Source organism: Choloepus didactylus, chromosome 1, assembly GCF_015220235.1.
Source record: "Choloepus didactylus isolate mChoDid1 chromosome 1, mChoDid1.pri, whole genome shotgun sequence".
Classification (NCBI taxonomy): domain Eukaryota; kingdom Metazoa; phylum Chordata; class Mammalia; order Pilosa; family Megalonychidae; genus Choloepus; species Choloepus didactylus.
The window spans coordinates 157,641,409-157,666,422 of NC_051307.1; the positions used below are offsets into that span (position 1 = coordinate 157,641,409).

Genomic DNA, 25,014 nt, shown 5'->3' on the forward strand with positions numbered 1-25,014 from the left:
GAAATGTCCTCTAGTGTAGATGTGTATGTATATGAATATATGAATATATATTATATATATATTTGCCTTTTTTTTCATTTATTTGGCAAATATAACAAAGCTAATGAAGTGACACTGAATAAAATAAGAACACACACTATTTGTTAGAATGCAGTATTCTAAAGGCTTTCTGTGAAATATATTACCAAAAATTGAAAAAACTTCATATTTCTGACCCATGTAAGTACACATCTAAAAATACAGTCTAAGGAAACAATAAAAGATGTGAACAAATACTTGCTTATAATATGATTCTTAACATTATTTATAATCATGAACATTTGGAAATAATCTAAATGTTCAAAATTGGGTCATGGTTATCAAGTAACCAAATACCCAAATAATAGGAAATTATACTCTAATTTAAAACATTTTAGGAAGAATTCTTAGTAGCCTGGGGAAATGCTCACAAAATAATGTCCAAAAAAAAAAGTATGTATATATGTGTGTGTGTGTGTGTGTGTGTGTAATTATAAAATTACTAATAATATTCCTTTTTTAAAATTAGCATTCCAAGAAAACGCACCATTTTATCTCCGGGTAATGAAAAGTTGAGAGATTACAATTTTTGTTTTATGCTTTCTGTATTTGCTACAATGAACATACACTCATAAAAAACAGAAAAATAAAACCTAACAAAAACTTTACCAAAACCAAAGCCTTTTGAAAGGTCAGTTTACCTGAGAGCTTTGTTATATGGTTTTTCTCGGTATATTGTAAACAGTATTGCTTCAGCTACTGTGTGACAGTTACATAAAATAACAGGAATGCACTCAAATATTGTTCCATGTCAGTTTATTGAGAAAATTGTGCTGCTACATGTTAATTCAGTTCACTTAACTACTTTTCATTATGTCGAACAAGTCTCCAAAGACCATCTATGAAGTTATACATTTACTTTTCCATATTTTTTTCAGGAACACAAAATCAAATAAAGTATGAAATGTTGCAGTGAATTTGAAAATTGCCCTTTGGCATCTTTGTTGCCCCCTCCACCCCCCAAAAGGTGGCAGTTAAGGTTTAGGAAGTACAGTGGCAGAGAGGAAAGACAAAAACGGAACGTGTAAAAAGCAAAAATAAATTTTTGCTAGTTTTCATTTTCAAAGTTTCAAATCTTGTCAAAAATTTTTTTTAAGTTTTGCACCAAAAAAGGTGTCGATATTTTTCATTCCATTCTTGTCAACTTTGCTGTTTTTGGTTTGGCAATGAAAGCCAAGGTTCTGGAAGCTTTAAGTATTGAGATAAGTCATCACTTAATTCTTTATAAATTGTATTCAGATATCAAACCATGGGCATAACGAATATAATCCCCTTCTTTAATCTCTGGACACATGGTCACCAGGTAAAAAAGCAGCTGACTGTACCCCAGCTCCAACATTGATGTTACTGGTTTTTAACGCTGCCATAGTCCAATTTAACCTTTTTTCCTGGCACTTTAATGTCTTCTCTTTACTGTATTTGTAATATTTCTTGCTGTCTTTTTGTTTTCCTCTGTCACATGGCAAAGTAACTTCTCCAGTTCAGGAAATTGCAGCAACAAGACGCAATTTGGAAATACGTCATCCACCACCACTTGATCTAGTGGCTGAAACTTTCCCTCTTTATCAGCCTTTTTGAGGTAGTGGAGAACTAGAAATAAGGGATCCATTGGTGTGGAGAAGTGAAGACGTCCTTCTGATTGAACTGATTGATTTATAAACCAAGATGGGGTTTTTCTTTGAAAACTTTTATTTCAAACAGCTGCCACGGGCACATATTGAACAAGTACATGACTCCTTCCGCCTGAACGTGGGTTAACCAATTTTACAAACAGAAGCCCACTTTTGATCTTCTTTGGAGTATCTTTCGGACATTCTGGGAGCAGAAACATGTACTGGCGGGCGTGACCCGCGTCCCCGCACTCCACGCGGGCCACCATGCCGCACTCTGCTTCCAGGACCCTGGGCATGTGGGCCCTGGCTTAAGAACTGCCAATGGCGCGAGAAGGACGTACTCTGGACGCTTTCCATTCAGCCCTCTGCGTGCAGCAGGCTCTGCTTGGGTTTTGAATTTAGTGCCAGGCCGGTGTGACCACGGGGACTGTGGCAGCAGCACGCCGGGTCTCCCCTTCCGCTCCCCAGGTTGTGGTTGGCGTGTATCCGTGGGTAGCCGTGCTCCCCGAGGGCGCAGTGACACCCCTAGTATATGTTTAATCTTTATTATTGTGTTTTTCATCCCCATAATTTGTTATGTTTCTTTTTAAACCTTCTAATTCTTTTTGCTCTCATGTTTTCTTCTTAATATCTTTTAGCTCCCTATACATATTTAGTTTATTTCTATCCATGTTTTCCTTCAACTACTTGAATTGATTTAGGAGATTTGACTGAACGTCTTTGATTAGTTGTTACAAAGTCTCTGTCTCTTCTGAAGTTTTAATTTGTTCCCTAGACTGATCCATATCTTCTTGTTTCTTATTATGGTTTGCAATTTTTTTGCTTATATCTGGGCATCTGATTGTTTTGATGTGCAAACTCTGAAAGTCAATTTCTCCTTCTTTCCTAAGGTTTTATTGTAGATTGCTTATACATTAAGGTTCATCTTCTGCACTTGGTCCATTTGTGTTTAACTGTTTAGATTTTCTCAGGTCTTCTGCACCTGTTTCTTGCTGGACCTGCACTGCAACTTTTAAGACTCCGTTTTATGTGCAATTATTTCACCTCCAGGAGAAGGCTTCCTTTCCTCTTTTCCTTCTCCAGGAGTCCTGAGCAGTTCTGTTTGTCTTGTGCGTCTGTACATTTTTCTTCCCAGCTCCTGTGATTTGGTCAGCTTCTCTCCCTCACTCAGTGTCCCCTCTGCATTATATCCTGGGGCCTGTCTTGTCTTACAGCAGTTCTGTTTTCCCTTTTTTCATGAGGGTTTTCTGCCTCTGGTAACTTCCACCTTAGGCTGTCCTACCTCATGGAGCCATAAGGGGTCAGCATTCAAAAACACTTGTTTTTTTTTGTTGTTGTTTTGTTTTTTATTTAGGTGTTTCAGCAATCAGAGACCAGATTGTGTTTGTAGACCTCTTGCCAACTGTTCCATCGTGATTCTCTTTTTTTCTCTGGGGACCCTTTTGTATGCACAGTACTCTCCAGCTGCTTGGGTTCCACCCTGGGTCTATGTAGCCTTGGGTCTCTGTGCCTGGATATGCATGGGGTTCTAACTTACTGTTGTGGGTGGCTCTGTCTACGTCCATGACAGGTGCTACTCGGGCCAAAGAGCTGCTGATGTCTGATTCTCAAGTAGCACAAGACTGAGGGGTGGGAGGTGGTGTCCAGACTGGCGGGTCCAAGTTGCAGACCTTGTAACTTCTCTTTTGATGTTTTTTCCTTCGATTCAGAGTTTGTAGAGATATTCTCCAGTCTCTGTCTTTCTCTCAAGTTCCAAGCAAGTGGGATTTTCCTTTTATTAGTTGTTTTTGATGGGAGACTTTTCCAGGGGATGTCTTGCCTCTCCATCTTAATGTTGTCTTTCTGATTAATTAAATCTTTTGTCAGACTTCCAATCACTCTGTTCATCTTTCACTATTTAAAACTTTTAGAGGTTTAAACCATAAGCTTTTTCCTGATTGCAAAAGTATTAAATGCTTATTGGAGAAATTTTAGAACATAAAGAAAAGCATTACTACAAAAAAATGATTTAAACCATTCCTATCCATTAAGTTGGAGGGATGTCCTTCACATACTGTATAGGATATGAAACCATTTTAGTAAAATAAAACAACAGTCCTTCCACCAATATATTGGTAAATTTTTTTTAGTTTATGTTTGTACAAGCTTGGAGAAAGTGTGCAAGGATAACACCAGGCTGCTAAGGATCAGTTTTGTGGAGTAGAGGGACAGAGAAGTGGATCCTGAGTTTGGTTTTGCATGTGTAGGGGTGAAATGTCCTTGGGTTATTAAAAAGGAGATATAAAAGAAACATTTGGACTGAAGGGAAGAGGTGTCTGGACTGAGGATGAATGTGAGAATCATCTATTATTGTGGTAATTGAAGCTGTGGATGTGGATGAGGGTACAGATTGCATCTGGGAATGAGTCCCAGGGAACTCTAACATGGCTAGATTGAGAATGAGCTTGCAAAGGACACCAAGGGATAGAAGCCAGAGACTACAGAAAACCAGGAAATATTATCTTGCTAAAGATAAAGGAAGAGAGTGTCCAAGATTTATATTCATTCCCTTGTGTAAATCTTGGGATATGTACTAATTATTTTTTAATGATAACTTCCTGGTTGTGAACTTACTCTGAGTTTGCAGCTCTCACATTGCATGAATACCTAAATTGATTATGCCATCAATGATCCTGAATTACTATTTATCACTTAAGAATATTAATTTTAATTCCTATTTCTTTATAACATCCTTAATATTGGTCCCTTCCTGATTATTGCTTTCATCTAAACCTAAATTTATATTAGTTTTATGGAGATTTGTTCCTTTACTTATTGTGAAACATTGAATACCTGCAATTACATGCTTTCTTTTTACTAGTTTACACTTATGTTACTGTTATATTTCTGAGGTTTGTGATGTGATAGTGTTCTAGAGCTTACACCCATTTAAAAGTAGCCCAATACTGAAGTTCTTCAATGAAGCAGCTAGATTGAAACTGTGGAGATGTCTTTGTGTACAGTTTTGTTAGGACAGCATGTCCTGTATATACGTATATATAATTATGTTTTTAAAAAATTTCTTACAGGCAAAATGCCAGCATTACAAGAAAAAACGAATGGAGCAACAAGATACTATTGCATCTTTGCAAAAGGATATCTATAGATTAACAAAAGAAGAAGAAGAACGCATTGTCACCCAAAACAGAGTGTTTGCCTGTCTGTGCAAAAGAGTTCCTCATACCGTCTTGGATAGACAGTAATATTTTCTAGATAAGTTGATATGTAGCTATGTACATAATTTATTGTTTTTTTTTTTGCTCGTTTCATCTTGGGGGTAGTTATATCTCCTATAAACTAAGGGAATCTTTTTTCCCTGCCTTTTTTTCTTTTTTTTCTTGACAGTGACTTGAAGAAATCAGTCAGTTGTCCTGGAGAAGCTATCCTACGTTCTAGATTTATGTTTGCTTCCTGATTTTGTCATTTAATTTATCCTTCTATCTCCTGTGAACTCATGGGGTTTTAATGATATAATTATCCTATATTTAGCCAATGGGAACTTCTTCATGTTGGTCTCATATATCCTTTTGATCCAACTCCATTAACCTTTATTAAATACCTTGCTTTCAGCCAGAGGCTCATCCTGTTCATTTATTGCCAGAGATCTTTTGAGGATTGGAATCAGACATTTGCTAAAAATAGCACTAAATATTTACAATTAATTAATCAGACATTCCTCAAAAGAGCTCTGTTTTTTTTTAGTGAAAAATGATATTTAGAAACCACAATTTGGTTGTTTGGGTTGTGTGTTGTTACTACACTGTAATTGCTTCTAGGAATTTTCAGTGGAAAGAGCTAGGAACTATTATTTCTGGAAAAACAATCAAGAGTCATTGATTTTTCCAGTTGAAATTAACATTACAGGATTTTTATTTTATTTTTTTGATTTTACATTTGCATCTCTGTTCTTTTATACTGAAAATCTTTATTCTGAAGAACAATATCATAATTACTTAATTGCTTTACCCTATAACATGTAACAGTAGCTTCAAAATTATACTACTGCTATTACTGCTAACAGTAGGACTACCGAATGAAGTTTAAATTTCTTTGCAATTCTCTTTGACCTTAACATAACACTGTGGTTATGGTCAAAATACAGTGTCCCAAGATCTCTTGAAATACTTTTCTCTGCATGTTTGTGTAACCAAATTAAAATGCAGTTAGGTTTATTTCAATTTGTTTTCAAATTTTAGGTATTGCTTTTTAAATTTTGATTTATTTACTTTTAACTATATAAACTATTAACATGATTTCAAAGCAAAAAATGTTACTATTTATATTCAAAGAAGTTGTGTATTCATCCCTGTCCCCTTCACTCTCTTACCTTCCCTATAGGTAATTAATTTTAAAGTTTTAGGTTTATTTTTAACAAATATAAACAGTATGGATAGTATATTCATATTCCCCCTTCTTTTACAGAAGAATAACACCTTGCTCTTTTCACTTAACAGCATAAACTGATTGTATGTATTTTTAAATTAAATTCGGTTTTATAGAGATATATTCACATACCATACAGTCATCCATGGTGTACAATCAGCTGTTTATAGTACCATCACACAGTTATGCATTCATCACCCAATCCATTCCTGAATATTTTCCTTACACCAGGAAGAATAAGAACAATAATAAAAAATAAAAGTAAAAAAGAACACTCAAATCATCCCCCGATCCCACCCTATTTTTCATTCAGTCTCTGTCCCCATTTTTCCACTTATCCATCTATACACTGGATAAAGGGTGTGCAATATACAAGGTTTTCACAATCACACTGTCACCCATTGCAAGCTACATTGTTATATAGTCGTCTTCAAGGGTCAAGGCTACTGGATTGGAGTTTGATAGTTTCAGTTATTTACTTCTAGCTATTCCAACATTAAAACCTGAAAAGTGTTATCTATATAGTCCGTACGAATGTTGACCAGAGTGACCTCTCGACTCTATTTGAAATCTCTCAGCCAGTGAAACTTTATTTTATTTCATTTCTCATCCCCCTTTTGGTCAAGATGTTCTCAATCCCATGATGCTGGGTCCAGATTTAACCCCCGGGAGTCATATCCAGAGTTGCCAGGGAGATTTACACCCCTGGGAGTCAGGTCCCACGTAGAGGGGAAGGCAGTGAGATCACCTGCCAAGGTGGCTTAGTTAAAGAGAGAGGGCCACATCTGAGCAACAAAGAGGTACTCAGGGGGAGCCTCTTAGGCACAATTATAAGCAGGTTTTAAACTGATTATATTTTAATTGGTCTTGTGTGCTTACATAGTCGGATCAGTATTTCTCTTTTACTATGAAAATAAATGTGGAGTCACACATGTAATTTTATCCTTTTGAGGAAAAAGACAAAAACTTTACCATTTATTTCATAATGAAAACAAAAATATAGAGATAGGTGTAAATAAATTTTAAAAGAGGGAAGCAATAAAAGAAAAATAGGGGTAAGGAAGAACAAAAAGAACAGGAGACAAAGAGAAATGGCCCTTAGAGTGGGAGCAAGAATAGTCGTGAGGGAGTTGAAGGGAAGTGTGAAACAGCAACAAAATCCAGACAATATGAATAAGTGAGAGAGAAGGTAAAAGAGGGACTGAGAGAACTTGCCATGTACCACATGGATTTAAGCTAATTCAGGTATCAGTGTGGCTGATGGGCTAGCGATTATCACTCTGATTTTCAGTAAAGTAAATTTTGATTTTGATGAGCTGAACTTAAAAATTGTGAATTAACCCTATTTGAAATACATGAATTGTAGATACTACTCTACAGATAATTATCAAAAGTTACAAAAACACTGGGCTAAGAATATAGGGGATCCACAGATAAGTAATGCTTATAGTCTAGTTGAGTAAACAGGCACATACTCAGGTAAGTAAAATATAAGGTAGATTGGTAGGGCAAAGAGAATACTAAGTGGGCAGGGCAGAAGGAGAGATTAATTTCCATTGAACAAGGTGGAGGTGACCAGAAAGTCTCCACAATGGAGATAATTTTTTAAGCCTGACTGTTAGGAACTATAGGATTTTAATAGAGTTGAGGAAAGGGATATTTCAGTTAGAAACGTATGGTGGCAGGAAAACAGAATGTATTTGTAAATGGCAAGGAGTCCAAGAGGTATGAAGCATGTGGTACATGTGAATGATAGGAAGAGACTAAATTCCACACTAAAGATTTTGGGTTCTCTTTTCTGCGTAGCAGGAAAAACAACAACAAAATCCAGGATTTCTGAGCAAAGAAATTAAACCCAGAGACAGAAAGACAAGTTAGTAGTTGTAATAGTCTAGGTGAGAGATAATGAATACCTGACCGAGGACCAAAAGAAGGGAGAAATACTGCAGAGATGGACAGGATTTAAGGACTGGTTGTAGATGTTGAAAAACGGGGAATTGTCAAAGATAGCTAGATTTCAAGCTAGGTTCGGGGAATGGGGAGGGAAGGTTAATTCAGTTACGGACATTTGCTTAAGCACCTTGGGCTCAACCATGAGAGATGTCAAACCTGCAGATAGGAGGGCTGAGCTCCAGAGAGCGTCCATATTTCAGATTGAGAAAGAGAAGACTGAAAAGGAGTTACGTTTGAGTGTTGGGAGAACCAACAAATAAGTGTTTCAAGGAGGAGAGGCTAGTCAGAAGTGTCACATGCTCCCTTATCAGTTTACGTGTTTGCCTTTCCAGTGTCTTATTTAATAAGCTCAGAAACTCCGGTACTTGACATAAAATAAATCCTCCCTGAAAACTTACTGAAGGAAGTAGGAAACAAGCATTCAGAAAGAAAAGATAGAAACAGAATGATTGGCATAAGGAGGAAGCAGGTGGTGAGAAGGTCTCTGTAGGATATAAAGGAGATTAAAGGATATTTGCAGGATAATGTGAAAGCTGGTATGTGTTGGGTTGGGGAAAGGTTGGGGAGAGAAAGAAATGCAGGAAGTTATGATATTAAAAGTACAATTGGCTGAATTAACTCTGAAGCAGGGAGTGGATGGGTAATAATCTCCCCAAATAAGAGGGAAACAGTTTAAGTTTCGTGTTTAAGAATAACACATGAAAGTATAGTGTTATTTCATTTTTCTCTCATGAGTTTTTTTTTTTTTTAATTTTTTTTTAATCATCATTTTATTGAGATATATTCACATACCACGCAGTCATACAAAACAAATTGTACTTTCGATTGTTTACAGTACCATTACATAGTTGTACATTCATCACCTAAATCAATCCCTGACACCTTCATTAGCACACACACAAAAATAACAAGAATAATAATTAGAGTGAAAAAGAGCAATTGAAGTAAAAAAGAACACTAGGTACCTTTGTCTGTTTGTTTGCTTCCCCTACTTTTCTACACATCCATCCATAAACTAGACAAAGTGGAGTTTGGTCCTTATGGCATTCCCAATCCCACTGTCACCCCTCATAAGCTACATTTTTATACAACTGTCTTCGAGATTCATGGGTTCTGGGTTGTAGTTTAATAGTTTCAGGTATCCACCACCAGCTACCCCAATTCTTTAGAACCTAAAAAAGGTTGTCTAAAGTGTGCGTAAGAGTGCCCACCAGAGTGATCTCTCGGCTCGTTTTGGAATCTCTCTGCCACTGAAGCTTATTTCATTTCCTTTCACATCCCCCTTTTGGTCAAGAAGATGTTCTCCATCCCACGATGCCGGGTCTACATTCCTCCCCGGGAGTCATATTCCACGTTGCCAGGGAGATTCACTTCCCTGGGTGTCTGATCCCACGTAGGGGGGAGGGCAGTGATTTCACCTTTCAAGTTGGCTTAGCCAGAGAGAGAGGGCCACATCTGAGCAACAAAGAGGCATTCAGGAGGAGACTCTTAGGCACAAATACAGGGAGGCCTAGCCTCTCCTTTGCAGCAACCGTCTTCCCAAGGGTAAAACTTATCTCATGAGTTTTTTATATTACAAAAGTAATACATGCTCATTAAAAATTCAAACAATATGGAGTTGAATAAAGGAAAATGTTGTAGACCTGCTTGCCCCTGCTAATTCCCACATCCCAGAGATGACACCTCTTGATAGTTTTGGTGTGTATACTTCCTAGTGTTTCTCAACAAGAGTGCTATTGGCATTTAGAGCATGGGTGGGACAGTTCTTCATTGTGTAGGGCTATTATATTCACTGAAGAACTTTTAGCATCCCCACCACTACTACCTAACTACAGTCAGTGTGACAACCAGCATTGCCCCTCCAAATGCTCTCTATGTTATGGTATTATCCCCCAGTTAAGAATCTGTAGAATTCTTTTTCAATGCCCATAGAAATTCACATTCAATCATTTTTTAATTTTCTGTTTTCTCTTCACAAAAATAGAGTAATACTATACATTCGGTTATTGCAACATTGATTTTTTCCCTCAGCAGTCCTTATTTGGATATACAAGTTTACATTACTCACATCACTCCTTTTTTTTAAAGGCAATTTTATTGTGATCTATTCACACACCATATAATCCATCCAAAGTATATAGTCAGTGGTGCACAGTGTCATCATATAGTTGTGCATTCATCACCACAGTCAATTTTAGAACATTTTCATTACTCCAAAATAAAAAAAAATGGAAATAAAAAAGAACCCTCAAAACATCCCATACCTTGTATCCCCCTATTATTTATATATATTTTTGTCTTTATTTATTACTCACCTGCCCATACACTGGATAACGGGAGTATCAGTCACAAGGTTTTCACAATCACACAGTGAAACTGCATCACTTCTTTTAATGCTGCATAGTTTTCTACAGTAAGAATGAGCCATTATTTATTTACTTTTCGCCTTCTGAAGGGCATTTACATTGTTTTTGTCTTTTTGTTCTTAAATAATGGTTCACTGAGCAATTTTGTACGTATTATGCTGCTTCCTCAGGTAAATATTTCTGTGGGAGAGATTGTTAGAGGTAAAACTGTTGGGGCAAGGAGAGTATGCATTTATTATGTTGAGACATAATGTTTATGATTATTTAAAAATCTATACTTTGTAATTAATATATGATTTGGTATAATACTTCCAACAATAATTTACTTTTTAAAAAACCTTCCAGATAAATCTATTATTAATTTTATCACTATAATTTGAAATTTGTAGATAGAATAGTAGGTGCTGTAATACAATATTTTGAAAATAATTCAATTTTATCATCTTGTTTTCTAGGTTGCTTTGCCTGATTGATTATTATGAAACTAAAATTAGAAAACTTTATAAGCAAAGGTATGTGTAATCCTGTATTACAGTGTTTAAAGTTATTATCCAGTCATGAATCAAACCAAAAGTTTTTGCTCCCTTCTGAAACTTTATGCTATGGATAGATACCTCATATGTCACTATCACATTCTTATTAATAAAGATCTTAAAGTCTGTATCTTATTACTTATGTTAAAATGCTTTGTTTGTATATTAAAATATGTATATTTAACCATCGCCAAAGTCTTGGTCATAGCAGAAATGATATTTTTATTTGTTGAATAACTATAATTTGTTCTACTGATTCCATTTAGCCTCTGGATCCTTACTGAGTATCCACAAAGTGGATTATAGTTGCTGCCTTCCGAACTGCTACCTAATTAGCATGCAGGTTTACTTGAGATAAAGAAAATGTCATAGTGAAAAAGCATATAGGTTAAAACACAATTGTCACGTCTGATTAAAGAAATAGCTAAAGGATATCTAAATCCAAATAATCATTTTTTAAATACTTTAATATGAGGTCATAAAAACAGTAGCTATTCTGTTTCATTGTTTAGTAGATAGAATCATTCTCTCAACAAATATTTTTTAAGTACTTGCTTTGTGCCATGTTCGTTTTAGGCAGAGTATATCACAGTAAACAAATTCTCCACTTTCTCAAAGAATATGCTCTAGTATTTTTACCCCCAGAATAGTGTCTTTCCAGAATCTCACAGAGACCAATGGCAGAACTAGGGTGGTTGCTGATTCCTTCTAGCACCTTGAGGGTTCTTAAAAAAAAAAGAGAGAGGAGGAGGGAAGAAAAGGACAACTAATGATGGAAGCAACTCCTTGCGTCATCATATTCTGAAAGCAGCATTGTTTCAAGTAACTTCAGGGCCTTTTGGTTTCCAAATGAAACTGTCTTTTAGATGGTAGGCATGGCATCAGAGTCTGTAAAAGATAAGACTCTTTCTTCAAGAGAAAGTTTGGACATAATCCTTACTTTTTAGGAGCTTACTGTCTAGGAAGAGAGATAAAATGTGAACATAATATTAGAAAAAATAATGAGACTTTAAAAACAATGTAATACATGTCACAATAGAGTCATTAATAATTGTAGACAGTAAGTGCTTTAGGAATTTATGGTAAAGGACTCTTTGGATACTGTGAGCAAAAGCACATATAGATGGGAAAGTGTAAGACTTGTTTATGGCAGGGTAATGAAGCTAATTTGACTGGAGTTCCAGAGATTTGTCTGCAGGTTCATTGTTAGGGTGGTAACCTATGGAGAGCAGCCATTAAAATGCTGAACACCTGTAAGTGAACAAGAAGACATTCGTTGCCTTGGAAAGAAGGAAGGTATTTTTACCTTTGATATAGAAAAACTGGGTTGTGGTGTTACAGGTATTTTTTTAATTAGAAAAGTTACGGTTTTACAAAAGAGAAGGAAAATGGGGAATTTTGTGGCTTGAGGATTTGCCAAACACTTATGCTCACAGGAGTCAAGAAAGTAGTGGAAATAAGTAAAGCGATTTAGGTTGGGACTATAGCAAATTAGAGAGCATTGCTCCAACTGTCTTAGGGTGACAGCTGTCACGCTCTAGCCAGTTGCCATGCGGGACTATGGACCAAACATGGTTATATCTTCTGGGTTTTCAAGAGAAGCTAAAAGGCTGGTTTGTAAATGAAATCAGATTTTTAAATGTTCACCATTAATTCAACTTCTTAAAAAATATTACATAGACCAAACTGAATACTAGTTGTAAACTTTGGTCTATATTTTCAGTAAATTCTAATCTAGATTCAGTGGTTGGCAAACTTTGTCTGTAAAGGGCCAGATAGTAAATATTTTAGGTTCTTGGGGCCATACACTCTTTGTCACAACTGCTTAACTTTGCTATTGTAGTATGAAATCGGCCTTAGACAATATGTAAACAAATTGGTGAGACTGTGTACCAATAAAACTTTATTTACAAAAAGCTGTGGCCTGCTGGATTTAGTCCACAGGCAGCAATTTCTTGACCCTTGATCTAGATGCTGAGGAGAGAGTCTGAGATTTTAAGTAAGGGTTAGAGAAGATTTTAGCATAGCCATCATGAAATCTTTCTTGTAGAATGCAGTGTAATGGTGCCCCTGGAGTTGTGCAAACAGGGATTCATTGACTAAAGATAATACAATTGAGGTCACTGATTGAGGGGAGGTGTTGAATTTGGTTGTCATGAATTTGTAGTGAAAATCTGGAACTGAGGAATGAGATTGAGGAAGAATAATTCCTTTTCACTGGTCTAGCTGAAGTGAAATACTTTGGCTTTATACCAAGGTGTGTTCAGATCTAATATTTGAATTGAGTGTTTTTTATTAAGGAAGAGGGCCATAGGAAGAAAATAGCAGATACATTAAAAATAAAGTTCTTACCAATGAAGGTTCTTACAAATGAAAAAATTAGAAATCCTTTAAACTTTGTAGCAATGTAAAGAGTTTCTCCTAAGCAGAGGGTTTCAGGGTTCATTGACTGAACAGTTGATAAACTTTAATAGTCTCCTATGTAGGAGTGAGTACTTAACTAGGTAGTGTGGTTATAGCACTCCAAGGTGGATTTTGAAATTTACAAACAGAATATTAGTATCATCTGAAAAAAAAATAAGAAACCGTTAAAGTAGAATGTAATAATTGACAAGTATTACATTAGTAAAGGAAGGACAATGAAAGAGTTGAATGATGAAAGAGGGAGAAAAGATGAGGAAAGATAGGCTAAGATTTGGAGGGCTAAGTGGGGTAAACAGGAAGCATGGGAGAAGAGAGTACGTACCTGTAAAGTTGGAGGAGCAAGGCTGATGGGACATGGGCCCCCTATAGAGGCAGAAGCGCTTCTATTTAACACCCATTTTTTTAAGGACATTGTTATCCAGAGTTTTTCTCATCATGAAACATACAGAAAATGATGTTTGTGCACCACACTGGGATAACAGACAAAGCTGCTTAAGGCCAGAAGCAACTGGCTCGAGGACTTTGGTCAACCCAAGCCTTGCCCAATTGTTTTGAGGTCTGGGGGCATGAATATCTTGGCACATCTGTAACTCTTTGGTGCAGCATGCCATTTGGGGGCTCTACTTTACAGCATAGGCTGGAGAAGTCCTCCAGAGGGACTTGTGAAGGACAGTTTCTGAATGCTTTGGACTGGTATTTCTTTCTGCTTCTATGTATGAGAAAACTTAGGTAAAGCAGAAGAAGTAGAGTTGAGGCAGTAGAGGAAGCAGAATTGAGGCAATGGAAATGTCAATACGATGGTTAACAATTTGGAAGTCTTAGAAAACTGCAAACATTCTGCAATCTTCAAAAAGAGGAAAAGTAAATTTTAAAAGGATAGCGGTCTCAATTATGTTACCTTCTTTAAAGGTTTTTACCCAGTGTTAATATATCAGTATATATTACATAGAAGATATTGTTTGTTATTTCTGTTAGTATTGTTACCAGACCAAGGTGGTAGGTTCTTTTTCCCGATGTACTCAAATGACCAGTTCCTGAGACACCGGGGTTTCAAAGAGAGAGTTTTATTGCTAGGCGCAAAGCAGGAGAACAGATGGCATGTCGGGCCAAAATCTGTCTCCCCAAAGTGCAGTAATTATGATAGTTTTGTAGCATCAAAAAATGGGCCAGTTTTAGGATAATGAGTACAGTGGCCCCGGATTATGTAATTAGGAGTGATCTGGTTATTGAGCATGTGCAGATTGATTACATGCTTAGTACAAATGTATGTAAGAAAATGGCAGCCTTAATATGATGATGGGTGTGATTTTTAGTATTATAATGAGGTATAGATGACTTGTAGTTTAAAGTCTAAGCTATGCACACGTCAGACGGGCCCGTTTTGGTTAGATCCAGCTTCATTATCAAGATTACTTTGGACTTGGGGTGGGTTAGTTCTAGGCTGACCCAACACCCTTCATTAATAAACATTAGGGACTGTCTTTAGTGATCATAAGACTTTGAAGTTGAAAAATTGGATAAATCAGTAGAAATGAAGGCTGGTCACAAGATAAAGGCTATACAATAACTATCAGAGATCAAGACAGCTGGATTACAATTCAGGTTTCAGGTATTTCCATCTGTCTGCTCTAATATACCAGAAAGTAAAAAGGAATATTTAGGGGGGTGGGGCAAGATTGTGGCATAGAGAGGTGTGGAATATCTAGTCCTCTAGAGCAACTAGTAAATAGCCAGGAACAACTAGTAAATAGTCAGGAACAATTGCTGGGGGACGACCATGACTGTCCACACATTGTACAACAGCCTGGAATGGGTGGAATGGCTGAGATCGTAGCATAAAGCTGCAAGTAAAAACTGCAGAATGGCACCAGAAGCCCTTCACCCCATGGCAGGCTGAGCTGCAAAACCTCACTGTGGGTGAAAGCAGCAGTCCCAGCCTGGAACAAGCGAATATAGCTTAACCTAGCTCCAACTGGGGTTTTAATTAACAAATGTGGACTGCTGAATACAAGCTACAAACAAAAACAAACCCCTAATGAGCAGCAAAGTACCCTGAGGTCACTCCCAGTGGAGAGGAGGTGGGACTGACAGGAAAAAAATATGCAGAGGCTTTTGGATATGACCGTGCTTAGAATACTTGAAAAAGCATGTGTCCCAAGAAAAACCACAGGAGATTGGGCACTATCAGGTTGACAGCTGCAATTGAGGGACCAGGGACTGGTTCTGAAAAGAGGCTTTCTTTCCCCTTTATTTTTCTCTCAGTCTAAGTGGCTCAGTGGAGAAAGCCTCAGGCATTTTCAGCTCTCAGTACTCTGACCCAGAAAGGGGTGCAGTTAGCAGAGTCAGAGAGACTAAGGAGTAATTCATGTGCAAAAGATAACTCCCTAGGGGGTGTATCTTCCCTAAGAAGAGGGAAGTGGGGCCCAGCTCAAGTGCTGGTCCTCCTTTCAGAACTCACGCCCCAGGGCCTGGGAGAAATCAATCAAACCAGAAGTACTTTAAGCTGAGAATTAAAGGGGCCACACCTCTTTACAACAGTCGGGAGTGACAGGCTGGTAGGCGCCACTGCTGGGCAGGTTAGGAAAAGCACAGCAGCTAGAGGCCTAACAGGAAAGTCTGTCAATCTTCTAAGACACATCCTCAGGGAACCTTGTTACTGAATATAGCCACCTTCTGAGACCTGAGCTCATTCTGGGAAAATCTGATTGGGGTAATCAAGGAAACCAGATGCTTAGACAAAAGAAAACTACAATTCACATTAGGAAAAATGAAGATATGGCCCAAAGGAACAAACTTCCACTTCAGCTGTGTTCTACTTTGCTAATGCTGCTGGAATGCAAAACACCAACAATGGATTGGCTTTCATAAAGGGGGTTTATTTAGTTACACAGTTATAGTCTTAAAGCCATAAAGTGTCCAATGTAAGCATCAACAATAAGGTACCTTCACTGGAGGATGGCCAATAGTGTCCAGAAAACCTCTGTTAGCTGGGAAGACATGTGGTTGGCGTCTGCTCCAAGTTCTGGTTTCAAAATGGCTTTCTCCCAGTACGTTCCTCTCTAGGCTTCAGCTCCTCAAAAATGTCACTCTAAGTTGCTCTTGGGGCATTTGTCCTCTCTTAGCTTCTCCGAAGCAAAAGTCTGCTTTCAATGGCTATCTTCAAACTGTCTCTCATCTGCAGCTACTCTCTCATCCTCTGTGCCTTCTTCAAAGTGTCCCTCTTGGCTGTAGCTCCTCTTCAAAATGTCACTGTCAGCTCACTTCAAAATGTCACTCACAGCTGCACTGAGTTCCTTCTATTTGTCAGCTCATTTATATGGTTCCAGTGATTTAATTTAGACCCACCCTGAATGGGTAGGGTAACACCTCCATGGAAGTTATCCAATCAGAGTCATCACCCACAGTTGGGTGGGGCGCATCTCCACAGAAACACTCATAGGATTACAATCTAATTAACACTGATATGTATGCCCACATAAGATGACATCAAAGGTCATGGCTTTTTCTGGGACATAATATATACAAACCGGTACAAACTGAGATACAGGAATTGAAACAACTAACTATTAAACAAATCTAAAACATTCCAAAAATCAAATCAACAAATTGAGGGAAGATATGGCAAAATAGATGAAGGATATAAAGAAAACATTGGGGGAATATAAGGAAGAATTTGAAAGTTTGAAAAAACACTGGCAGAACCTATGGAAGTGAAAGGCATGACACAAGAAATGAAAAACACAATGGAGACATACAACATTAGATGTATATTTAAGATACTTCAAGAGACAGAAGAAAACATTCAGGAATTGGAGAACAAGACACCTGAAATCCTACACTTAAAAGAACAGATGGGTAAAAGAATGGGAAAATATGGCAGCATCTCAGGGAATTGAATGACAACATGAATCACTTGAATGTACATGTCATAGGTGTCCCAAAAGGAGAAGAGAAGGGAAAAAGGGCAGAAGTAATAAAAAAAAGGAAATGATCAATGAAAATTTCCCATCTCTTATGAAAGACATCAAATTACAGATCCAAGAAGAACAGCATACCCCTAACAGAATAGATCTGAATAGGTCTACGCCAAGACACTTAATAATCAGATTATCAAACGTCAAAGACAGAGAGAATCCCGAAAGGAGCAAGAGAAAAGCAATCCATCACATACAAAGGAAGCTTGATAAGACTATGTGGATTTCTTAGCAGAAACCACGGAGACAAGAAGGAAATGGTGTGATATATTTAAGATACTGAAAGAGAAAAACCACCAACCAAGAATCCTGTATCTGGCAAAACTGTCCTTCAAATATGAGGGAGAGCTTAAAATATTCTCTGACAAACCAACAATGACAGAGTTTGTGAACAAGATACCTGCTCTACAAGAAACACTAACAGGAGCACTACAGACAGATAGGAAAAGATAGGAGTGAGATGTTTGGAGCTCAATTTTGGGTGATGGTAGCACAATAATGTGGGTACACTGAATAAAGATGACGGTGAGTTTGGTTGAAAGAGGAAGGTTAGGGCATGTGAGACACCAGAAGTGTAATCAATTTTTTGATTCTTCCTCTTTCTTTGTGGAAGAAATGGAAATGTCCTTATATAGATAGTGGTGGTGGTGGTGAATGCATAATTATGTGATTATACAGGAAACCATCAATTGCTTGCTTAGGATGGAATGTATGGTGCATGAACAAAACCATCTTAAAAAAAACTGGTTGATGAATGAACCTTGAGGACATTATATTGAGTGAAATAAGTCAGACACAAAAGGACAAATATTGTATGAGCTCACTGATAGCAACTAATTATAATATGTAAACTCATAAAATATAGGGTACCAGGATGTAGAGTGAGGCTAAAGAATGGGGAGCGGTTGTTAAATATGAGCAGAATATTTAACTAGGTTGAACTTAAGCATTTGGAAATGGACAGAGGTGACAGTAGCACGTTATGTGAGAATAACCAACAGTGCTGAATGGTGTGTGAATGTGGTGGAAAGGGGAAGCTTAGAGTCACATATGTCACCAGAAGGAAAGTTGGAGGTTAAAACATAGAAATGTATAAGACGGTGAATCTTGTGGTGGACAATGTCCATGATTAACTGTGCAAATATTAGAAATTTCTTTCATGAACTAGAACAACTATATGACACTATAACTAGAAGTTAATAATAGAGGGGTATATAGGGAAAAATGTACCTATTGAAAACTGTATACTACAGTTAGTGATAGTTTAACATTCTTTCATCAACAGTAGCAAATGTATTATACCAATACTATGAGTCAATAATGGAGGGGGGGCAGTAGGGGTATGGGAGGATTTGAGTTTTCTTTTTTCTTTTTATTTGTTTTCTGGAGCAATGAAAATGTTCTAAAACTGAAAAAATGTTAATTGTGGTGATGAACACATGAACAATTGTACACTTTGGATGACTGTGTGCTATGTGAATAATCTCAATAAAATTGAATTTTAAAAAAAAAAAGGAACTTCTACATAATGATTCAGTAATCACAATCTCCTTAAATCCCAACTTCTCAGTTACAGTATTTCCCTGGTTTGGTAGATAGGATTAACGAGCCAAGGAAAGTAATGTTTCTTCTAAGATGCCAGAGAGTGACATGTGAAAAGTTACCCCAGGGAAAATAGTTAGTAAATGATGTTCCCTAATTCCATGCTTCTTTAGGTACAAATTCAAAGAATGGTATTGAGAAATGGAAAAAGATGGCTTTGAGGTTCACCTCTGATCTCCTGAGCATAATCATGGTTGTATTAGGGAAGACCAGAAAATGAGACAGAATTTCTCTAGTTTTGCTCCTTTTCTCCATCTCTGAAGAAAAGGCACCATCCTCAACGTAGAAGCCCCTCCTGAGGCTTCTGAAGGCTACTGGAGAAAGGATGGGGAGGAATTTGGCTGTGGGGATCCCATGTCCAATGAGAGCTTGGGGTATGCCTTGAAGTATATTTTTACTTCAGGAAAATTTATCTATACTAAAGGACTATAGGAAAGGAAAATGAGGGTTCTTTTCTGAAATCCATTTCCCTTAATGTCTGTAAACATTTAAAATTTTCCTCACCTACTATATTCATATATTAGGCTTCTCTTGAGAGCTACATTTTAGCTCAAGGCAGGTAATTTAGAGCATATATAAGGAATGCTATGCGTGCATAAGCTTTGGAGCCATACAGATTGGGTTTGAATTCCACCACTGCTACTTGCTGTTTGAATGACTCTGAACAAGTTTTATAACCTCTGTAAGCATCACTTTCCTCACCTGTTATAAATGTGAAACAGTTTATGTAAAACACCTATCTTACTACCTCATACTTAGTCATCCTCCTCCTTACCATCTTTTCTTACTTGGCTCATTTGTTCAAGACTAGCATATATTTTAAAAAGCCTGATGGATATGTTAGTGTAGCACTCTCCAATCAAAATGGGATGCAAGCCATTAAATTCATTGTCTTTTATTTCTTTCAACAGTTCCACAAACTGGCATACTAATTGCATGTTGTACTAAATGATTTTAACAATTGTATCTGTGACACTTTTGATAGATTCTGCTTCAGAAAACTCAGCACAAATGTATTACACAGTAGAATAAAGCAATAAGGGAAACTTGAGTCTTTTGTTTTAAGATTCTAATAAATATGGATTTTCTACTTAGTATAGCTGGGGTATCATCTATTTTGATAGAAACTGGTTTTTTCATATCTAGCCGAAATTCTGTTTTGATGGATGTTGTCTTAGTTTGCTAATGCTGCAGAATGCAAAACACCAGAGATGGATTGGCTTTTATAAAAAGGGGGTTTATTTGGCTACACAGTTACAGTCTTAAGGCCATGAAGTGTCCAAGGTAACACATCAGTAATCGGGTACCTTCACTGGAGGATGGCCGATGGCGTCCGGAAAACCTCTTTTAGCTGGGAAGGCACGTGGCTGGCGTCTGCTCCAAAGTTCTGGTTTCAAAATGGCTTTCTCCCAGGACGCTCCTCTCTAGCAAGCTTGCTCATCTTCAAAACGTCACTCACAGCTGCACTCCGTTCAGTCTCTTTGAGTCAGCATGTTTTATATGGCTCCACTGATCAAGGCCCACCCTGAATGGGTGGGGTCACGCCTCCATGGGAGTATCCCACCAAAGTCACCACCCACAGCTGGGTGGGGCACATTCCAAGCAAATCTAACCAGCACCAAAACGTCTGTCCCACAAGACCACAAAGATAGTGGCATTTGGGGGACACAATTCATTCAAACCGGCACAGATGTAAAAGATTCAAAATTATCTACATTAAGTTTCATTTTGGGGGGCTGAAAGTTGATAACATTTCTTTGTAAATTTGGAAGTCCTTTGACTCAAAATATACCCAAATTTTAGCTGGGCTGTGGCAGTGTCTTATAGCACACAGCTTATCTAAAGATAAAATATTTGCCACTTTTCAAATTTTGAATCACTTGATCTTTGATGTTATTGGAAAGGTCTTGTAAGCTACAGGTAATTGTGGGCTTAATGGAAGATCTTCCACTTTTTGTAAAATATGTTTTAGTCTTTTCCTCTTGATTTTCTAACAGTTTCCACACCTGAAATAATTTATTTTATCATCTGTCCATCTAAAGAGGTTTCCTTTTTTATGCAAGAACCCAAACTGTTTTATAGTTGGCCAAAGTTACAAGCTCAAATTCTGTGTAAAAATTATTTTAAAAGTTTTGTTGGATGGTTGATTCTGAATTTGTTGATTAATTTCATTGATTCTTTTTTTATTTTGAAAGGAAACTTCTCATCAAATTGGCTATATATTTGCTGAAAATGTCTCTTAACATTGTCTATTTTATTATTTAAAAATATTTTTATACAACAAACAGCTGTTTAAAAATATCTTTATTATATATATATATATATATATACACATACACATACACATCACATACCATAAAACTCACCAGTTTAAAAGGTACAATTCAGTTGTTTTTAGTATATTCACAGAGTTGTGCCACCATCACCACAATCAATTTTAGACCGTTTTCATTGCTCCGGTGAGAAACCCTACCTCCCAGGGAACCATTAATCTACCTTCTGTCTCTATAGATTTCCCTGTTCTGGAAATTTCCTATAAATGGAATCATACAATATGTCGTCTTTCATGACTGCTTCTTTCATTTGGCATAATGTTTTCAAGGTTCAGCCATTCTGTAGCATGTATTCAATACTTCATTCCTTTTTATGGCTGAATAATATTTCGTTGTATAAATATACCGCATTCATTCATCCATTTGTCAGTTGCCTGCACATTTGTGTTGTTTCCACTTTTTGACTATTACGAACAATGTGCTGTGAAGATTTTTGTACAGGTTTTTGCATAGAATATATTTTCATTTCTCTTGGGTATATACCTAGGAGTAGAATTGCTCGGTCATATGATGACTCTGCCAGCAATGTGTAAATGCACCGATTTCTCCACATCATCACCAACACTTATTATTGTCGATCTTTTTTATTTTAGCCATCCTAGTGAATATGACAGGTGTTATCTCAGTGTGGTTTTCATTTGCATTTTCCTAAAGACTTGGGCTTCCTTTTGTGTGCTTATTGGCCATTGGGATATCATCTTTGGAGATATATCTATTCAAATCCTTGGCTCGTTTTTAAATTGAGTTATTTATCTTTTTATTGTTGAGTTGTAAAAGTTTATATATTCTGAATATAGTTTCCATATCAGATAAATTATTTGCAAATATTATCTCCCATTCTGTGGGTTGTCTTTTCACTTTCTTGATGATGTCCTTTGAAGCACAAGCGTTTTCAGTTTTGATGAAGCGTAATTTATCAATTTTTTTCTTTTGTCATTTGCTGTTTTGGTTTGGTAAAGCTGTTGAAATGCAATATGCTAGAAATGGACTGGCTTTTTAACACTGGGAATTTATTAGCTTACGAATTCCCAGTTCTCATGCAGTGAAAATGTCCCCGTTAAGGCATCAACAGGACGATACCTTCTCTGAAGACTGGTTAGGCTCCTCTGTCAGAAAGCAAGGCACAGGGCAACGTCTCCTGGTCCTTCTCTCCCAGGGTTCATTGCTTCCAGTTTCTGGTTTCAGTGGCCTCCTCTCAGCTTCTCTGGGGCTTTTTCTGTGAACTACTCTTAATTTCATCTCTTAGCTTCTGTATGTGTTTTATCCTCTTATAAAGGACTCCAGCAAGAGGATTAAGACCCACCTTGAATGGGTAGGGTCACATCTCAATTGAAATAACCTATTCAGAAGGTCCCACCCACAATAGGTCTTTACCCAGAGGAATGGATTAAAAGAACATGGCCTTTTCTGGGGTACATAACAGCTCCAAACTACCACATTTGTGAACAATAGCTTTTTCGTTTTGTTCTGCTACAGCAAATTACAATCACATTCCTCAAGAAATTTTGACACACCTTCTTTAAGTCTCTCTTTTTAAAATTATTATTCTGGTTGTAGTATTATCTTCTGCATCTCCTCTTGATTCAGCACTAGTACTATGCCTTCATTTAAAATATCTGTTCATTATTTTTTAAACTAGAAAAAATAATTTAATTCTGAACATTAAAATAACATTTTAACTTAATTATTAATTATTTATATAAGCATCACTGTAACTCCTGATGTGTGCATACAATTTAAACACATTACAGTGTTATACAGTACATAGGATAAAGGATTTGAAGTTGAATCCATTGACACTGACTACATTTGTGATGTATTTACATTAATACTGGAAACCATGTACAAACTCAGTACGCACTAGGCTACAACAATAATAGCTTCTGTGATGCAGCAGTTAAATTGAAATGTAATCCTTCCAAATGATAAAATGTATTTAACAGAAAAATATTTTATTTTTCTATTAGTGCTTCAATTTTTAAATTTAAAATTTAGTTAATTAAAATTAGGAGTTTAGTTTTTCATTCATATTCACCACATTTAAAGGCTCAGTAGCCACATGTGGCTAATAGTCACCATATTGGACAGCACCGTGTTAGTGCATCAGGATTGTTAAAAATAACAATATTAATTTGCTACAACTTCACAGTTTTCAGAGAGATTTACTATCTTTTATTTGCTTCTCCCATAAATCTTCTGAGATAGATGTGACAGATAATATCCCTATTTTACAGATAAGAAAAAAATTCTGAGGGATTGACCTCAAAGAACACAGGTGGTTTAATAGTTGCATCAAGACTTTAACCGAGACTATTAAGCCTGTTACCCTGTCCACCATACTCTGCATTTTTTTTATATGGAGTTTGGCAACCTAAAAGTACCCAGAAGGAAAAAACAGTATGTGGGGAATGCATTTTAAAAAAGAATATGGATATTCTGTATGTTTTGTTTATTCATTCAACAAGTGTTTCTTTACTCCCTCTTATGCCCCCGTACTCTTCTAGGCAGTAGGAAACAGTGGTGAACAAGACAGATGAAATTCTGTCCTCATGGAGCTTATATTCTAGTTAAGGAGATAGAAAGTAAACAAATATTTATCATAATATCAGGTAGTGATATGTTCTATGAGAATAAGTAGAAAATTTGGATTAAATTTTAATTCATGTTTAGGTTATTAAATTCTTTTTGGATAGGTTTAATTTTTGTTAGCTAATTTCTTTTGAAGATATATTTTCATGAGAAGTACACTGCATATTTATTTTCATAGGCAATATAAAGAAGATGAAAGTCAGTCAGAGGAAGAAAACGACTATAGAAGTCTGGATGCCTCACCAAGTTATAAAGGCCTTCTCATAGTATGGGGACTGCATGACTAATAAATACTTTTTTATAAAGTAAAATAACTCCTAGGAAAGTTAATTATTTTTCTATGAAATGTGTTGCAGTCGTTACAGAATCAACTTGAGGAATCAAAATCCAAGATTGATAAACTTTTAAGTGAAAAACTGAACCTCCAAAAAGATTTGGAAACCAGGTCAGAGAAACTTAAAAGTAAACACATACTATAATTTGGAATATTAAATGGATTATTCTGGTCTCTTTACTCGTAATGTAATCTTGGGGATCTTAAACTTACTTCAGTCAGCTGTTTTCTCACAGCATATGGTAGAAGGTACAAAAATGCATAGGTAGACAGGGAAAGTGAAGAAATAGGAGTCCACGCTGAGGAAGATAGAAGTGAATCGGAATTCCAAGTTGATTTAGTCTTATGCCAACAGGTTTTCCATTCTCAAATTACTTTAGAATGTCTTGTTTAATCTTATCCCTATGGTATGAAAAGAGAAGAAAAATTAAGAGTTTATAATGGAATGCAGCAAAAGTATGTTTACAAATAACATAGCCACAAAAGGATGACTCTCCATGTTGATTGTGAGTAATAAGGAATGAACATTGTCAAGAATTTTTTTTTCATTCAGTAAATTATTGTTGAATACCTATTCACTGTTATAAACTCTGGGATAAAGCAGTGATCAAAACAAATTCCCTGTTCTCATAAAAGCTTGCTCTTCAGTGGCAAGGGTACTGATTCTGGTACCTACAGTATAAGCCATTTATATAATTTGAAAACCTGCCACACAAGAAAATATAAATTTATGGTTATATAAATATGTAGTAAACATTTTTTTTTCTCTCATGGCAAGTAAAAATTTTAAAAC

At 36.6% G+C, this 25,014-nt stretch overlaps 1 protein-coding gene and 1 pseudogene across 16 annotated transcripts in view; one reads left to right on the forward strand and one right to left on the reverse strand.

Moving 5' to 3' along the window:
- CEP70 (centrosomal protein 70) overlaps positions 1-25,014 on the forward strand; it is a 109,216-nt gene that overhangs the window by 54,857 nt on the left and 29,345 nt on the right. For 15 of the 16 annotated variants that reach the window (XR_005218025.1, XM_037844074.1, XM_037844081.1 and 12 more), the window contains 4 exons: positions 4,760-4,929; positions 10,888-10,944; positions 24,066-24,153; positions 24,244-24,332. Coding sequence is in view for 15 of the 16 variants with exons in the window: in XM_037844074.1 (XP_037700002.1) it covers positions 4,760-4,929; positions 10,888-10,944; positions 24,066-24,153; positions 24,244-24,332 (404 nt within the window). In the remaining variant the exon portion in view is untranslated. The remainder of the gene's footprint in view (positions 1-4,759; positions 4,930-10,887; positions 10,945-24,065; positions 24,154-24,243; positions 24,333-25,014) is intronic. The other variant, XM_037844099.1, reaches the window with a different exon arrangement.
- Positions 1,060-1,957, reverse strand: LOC119510041 (annotated as a pseudogene).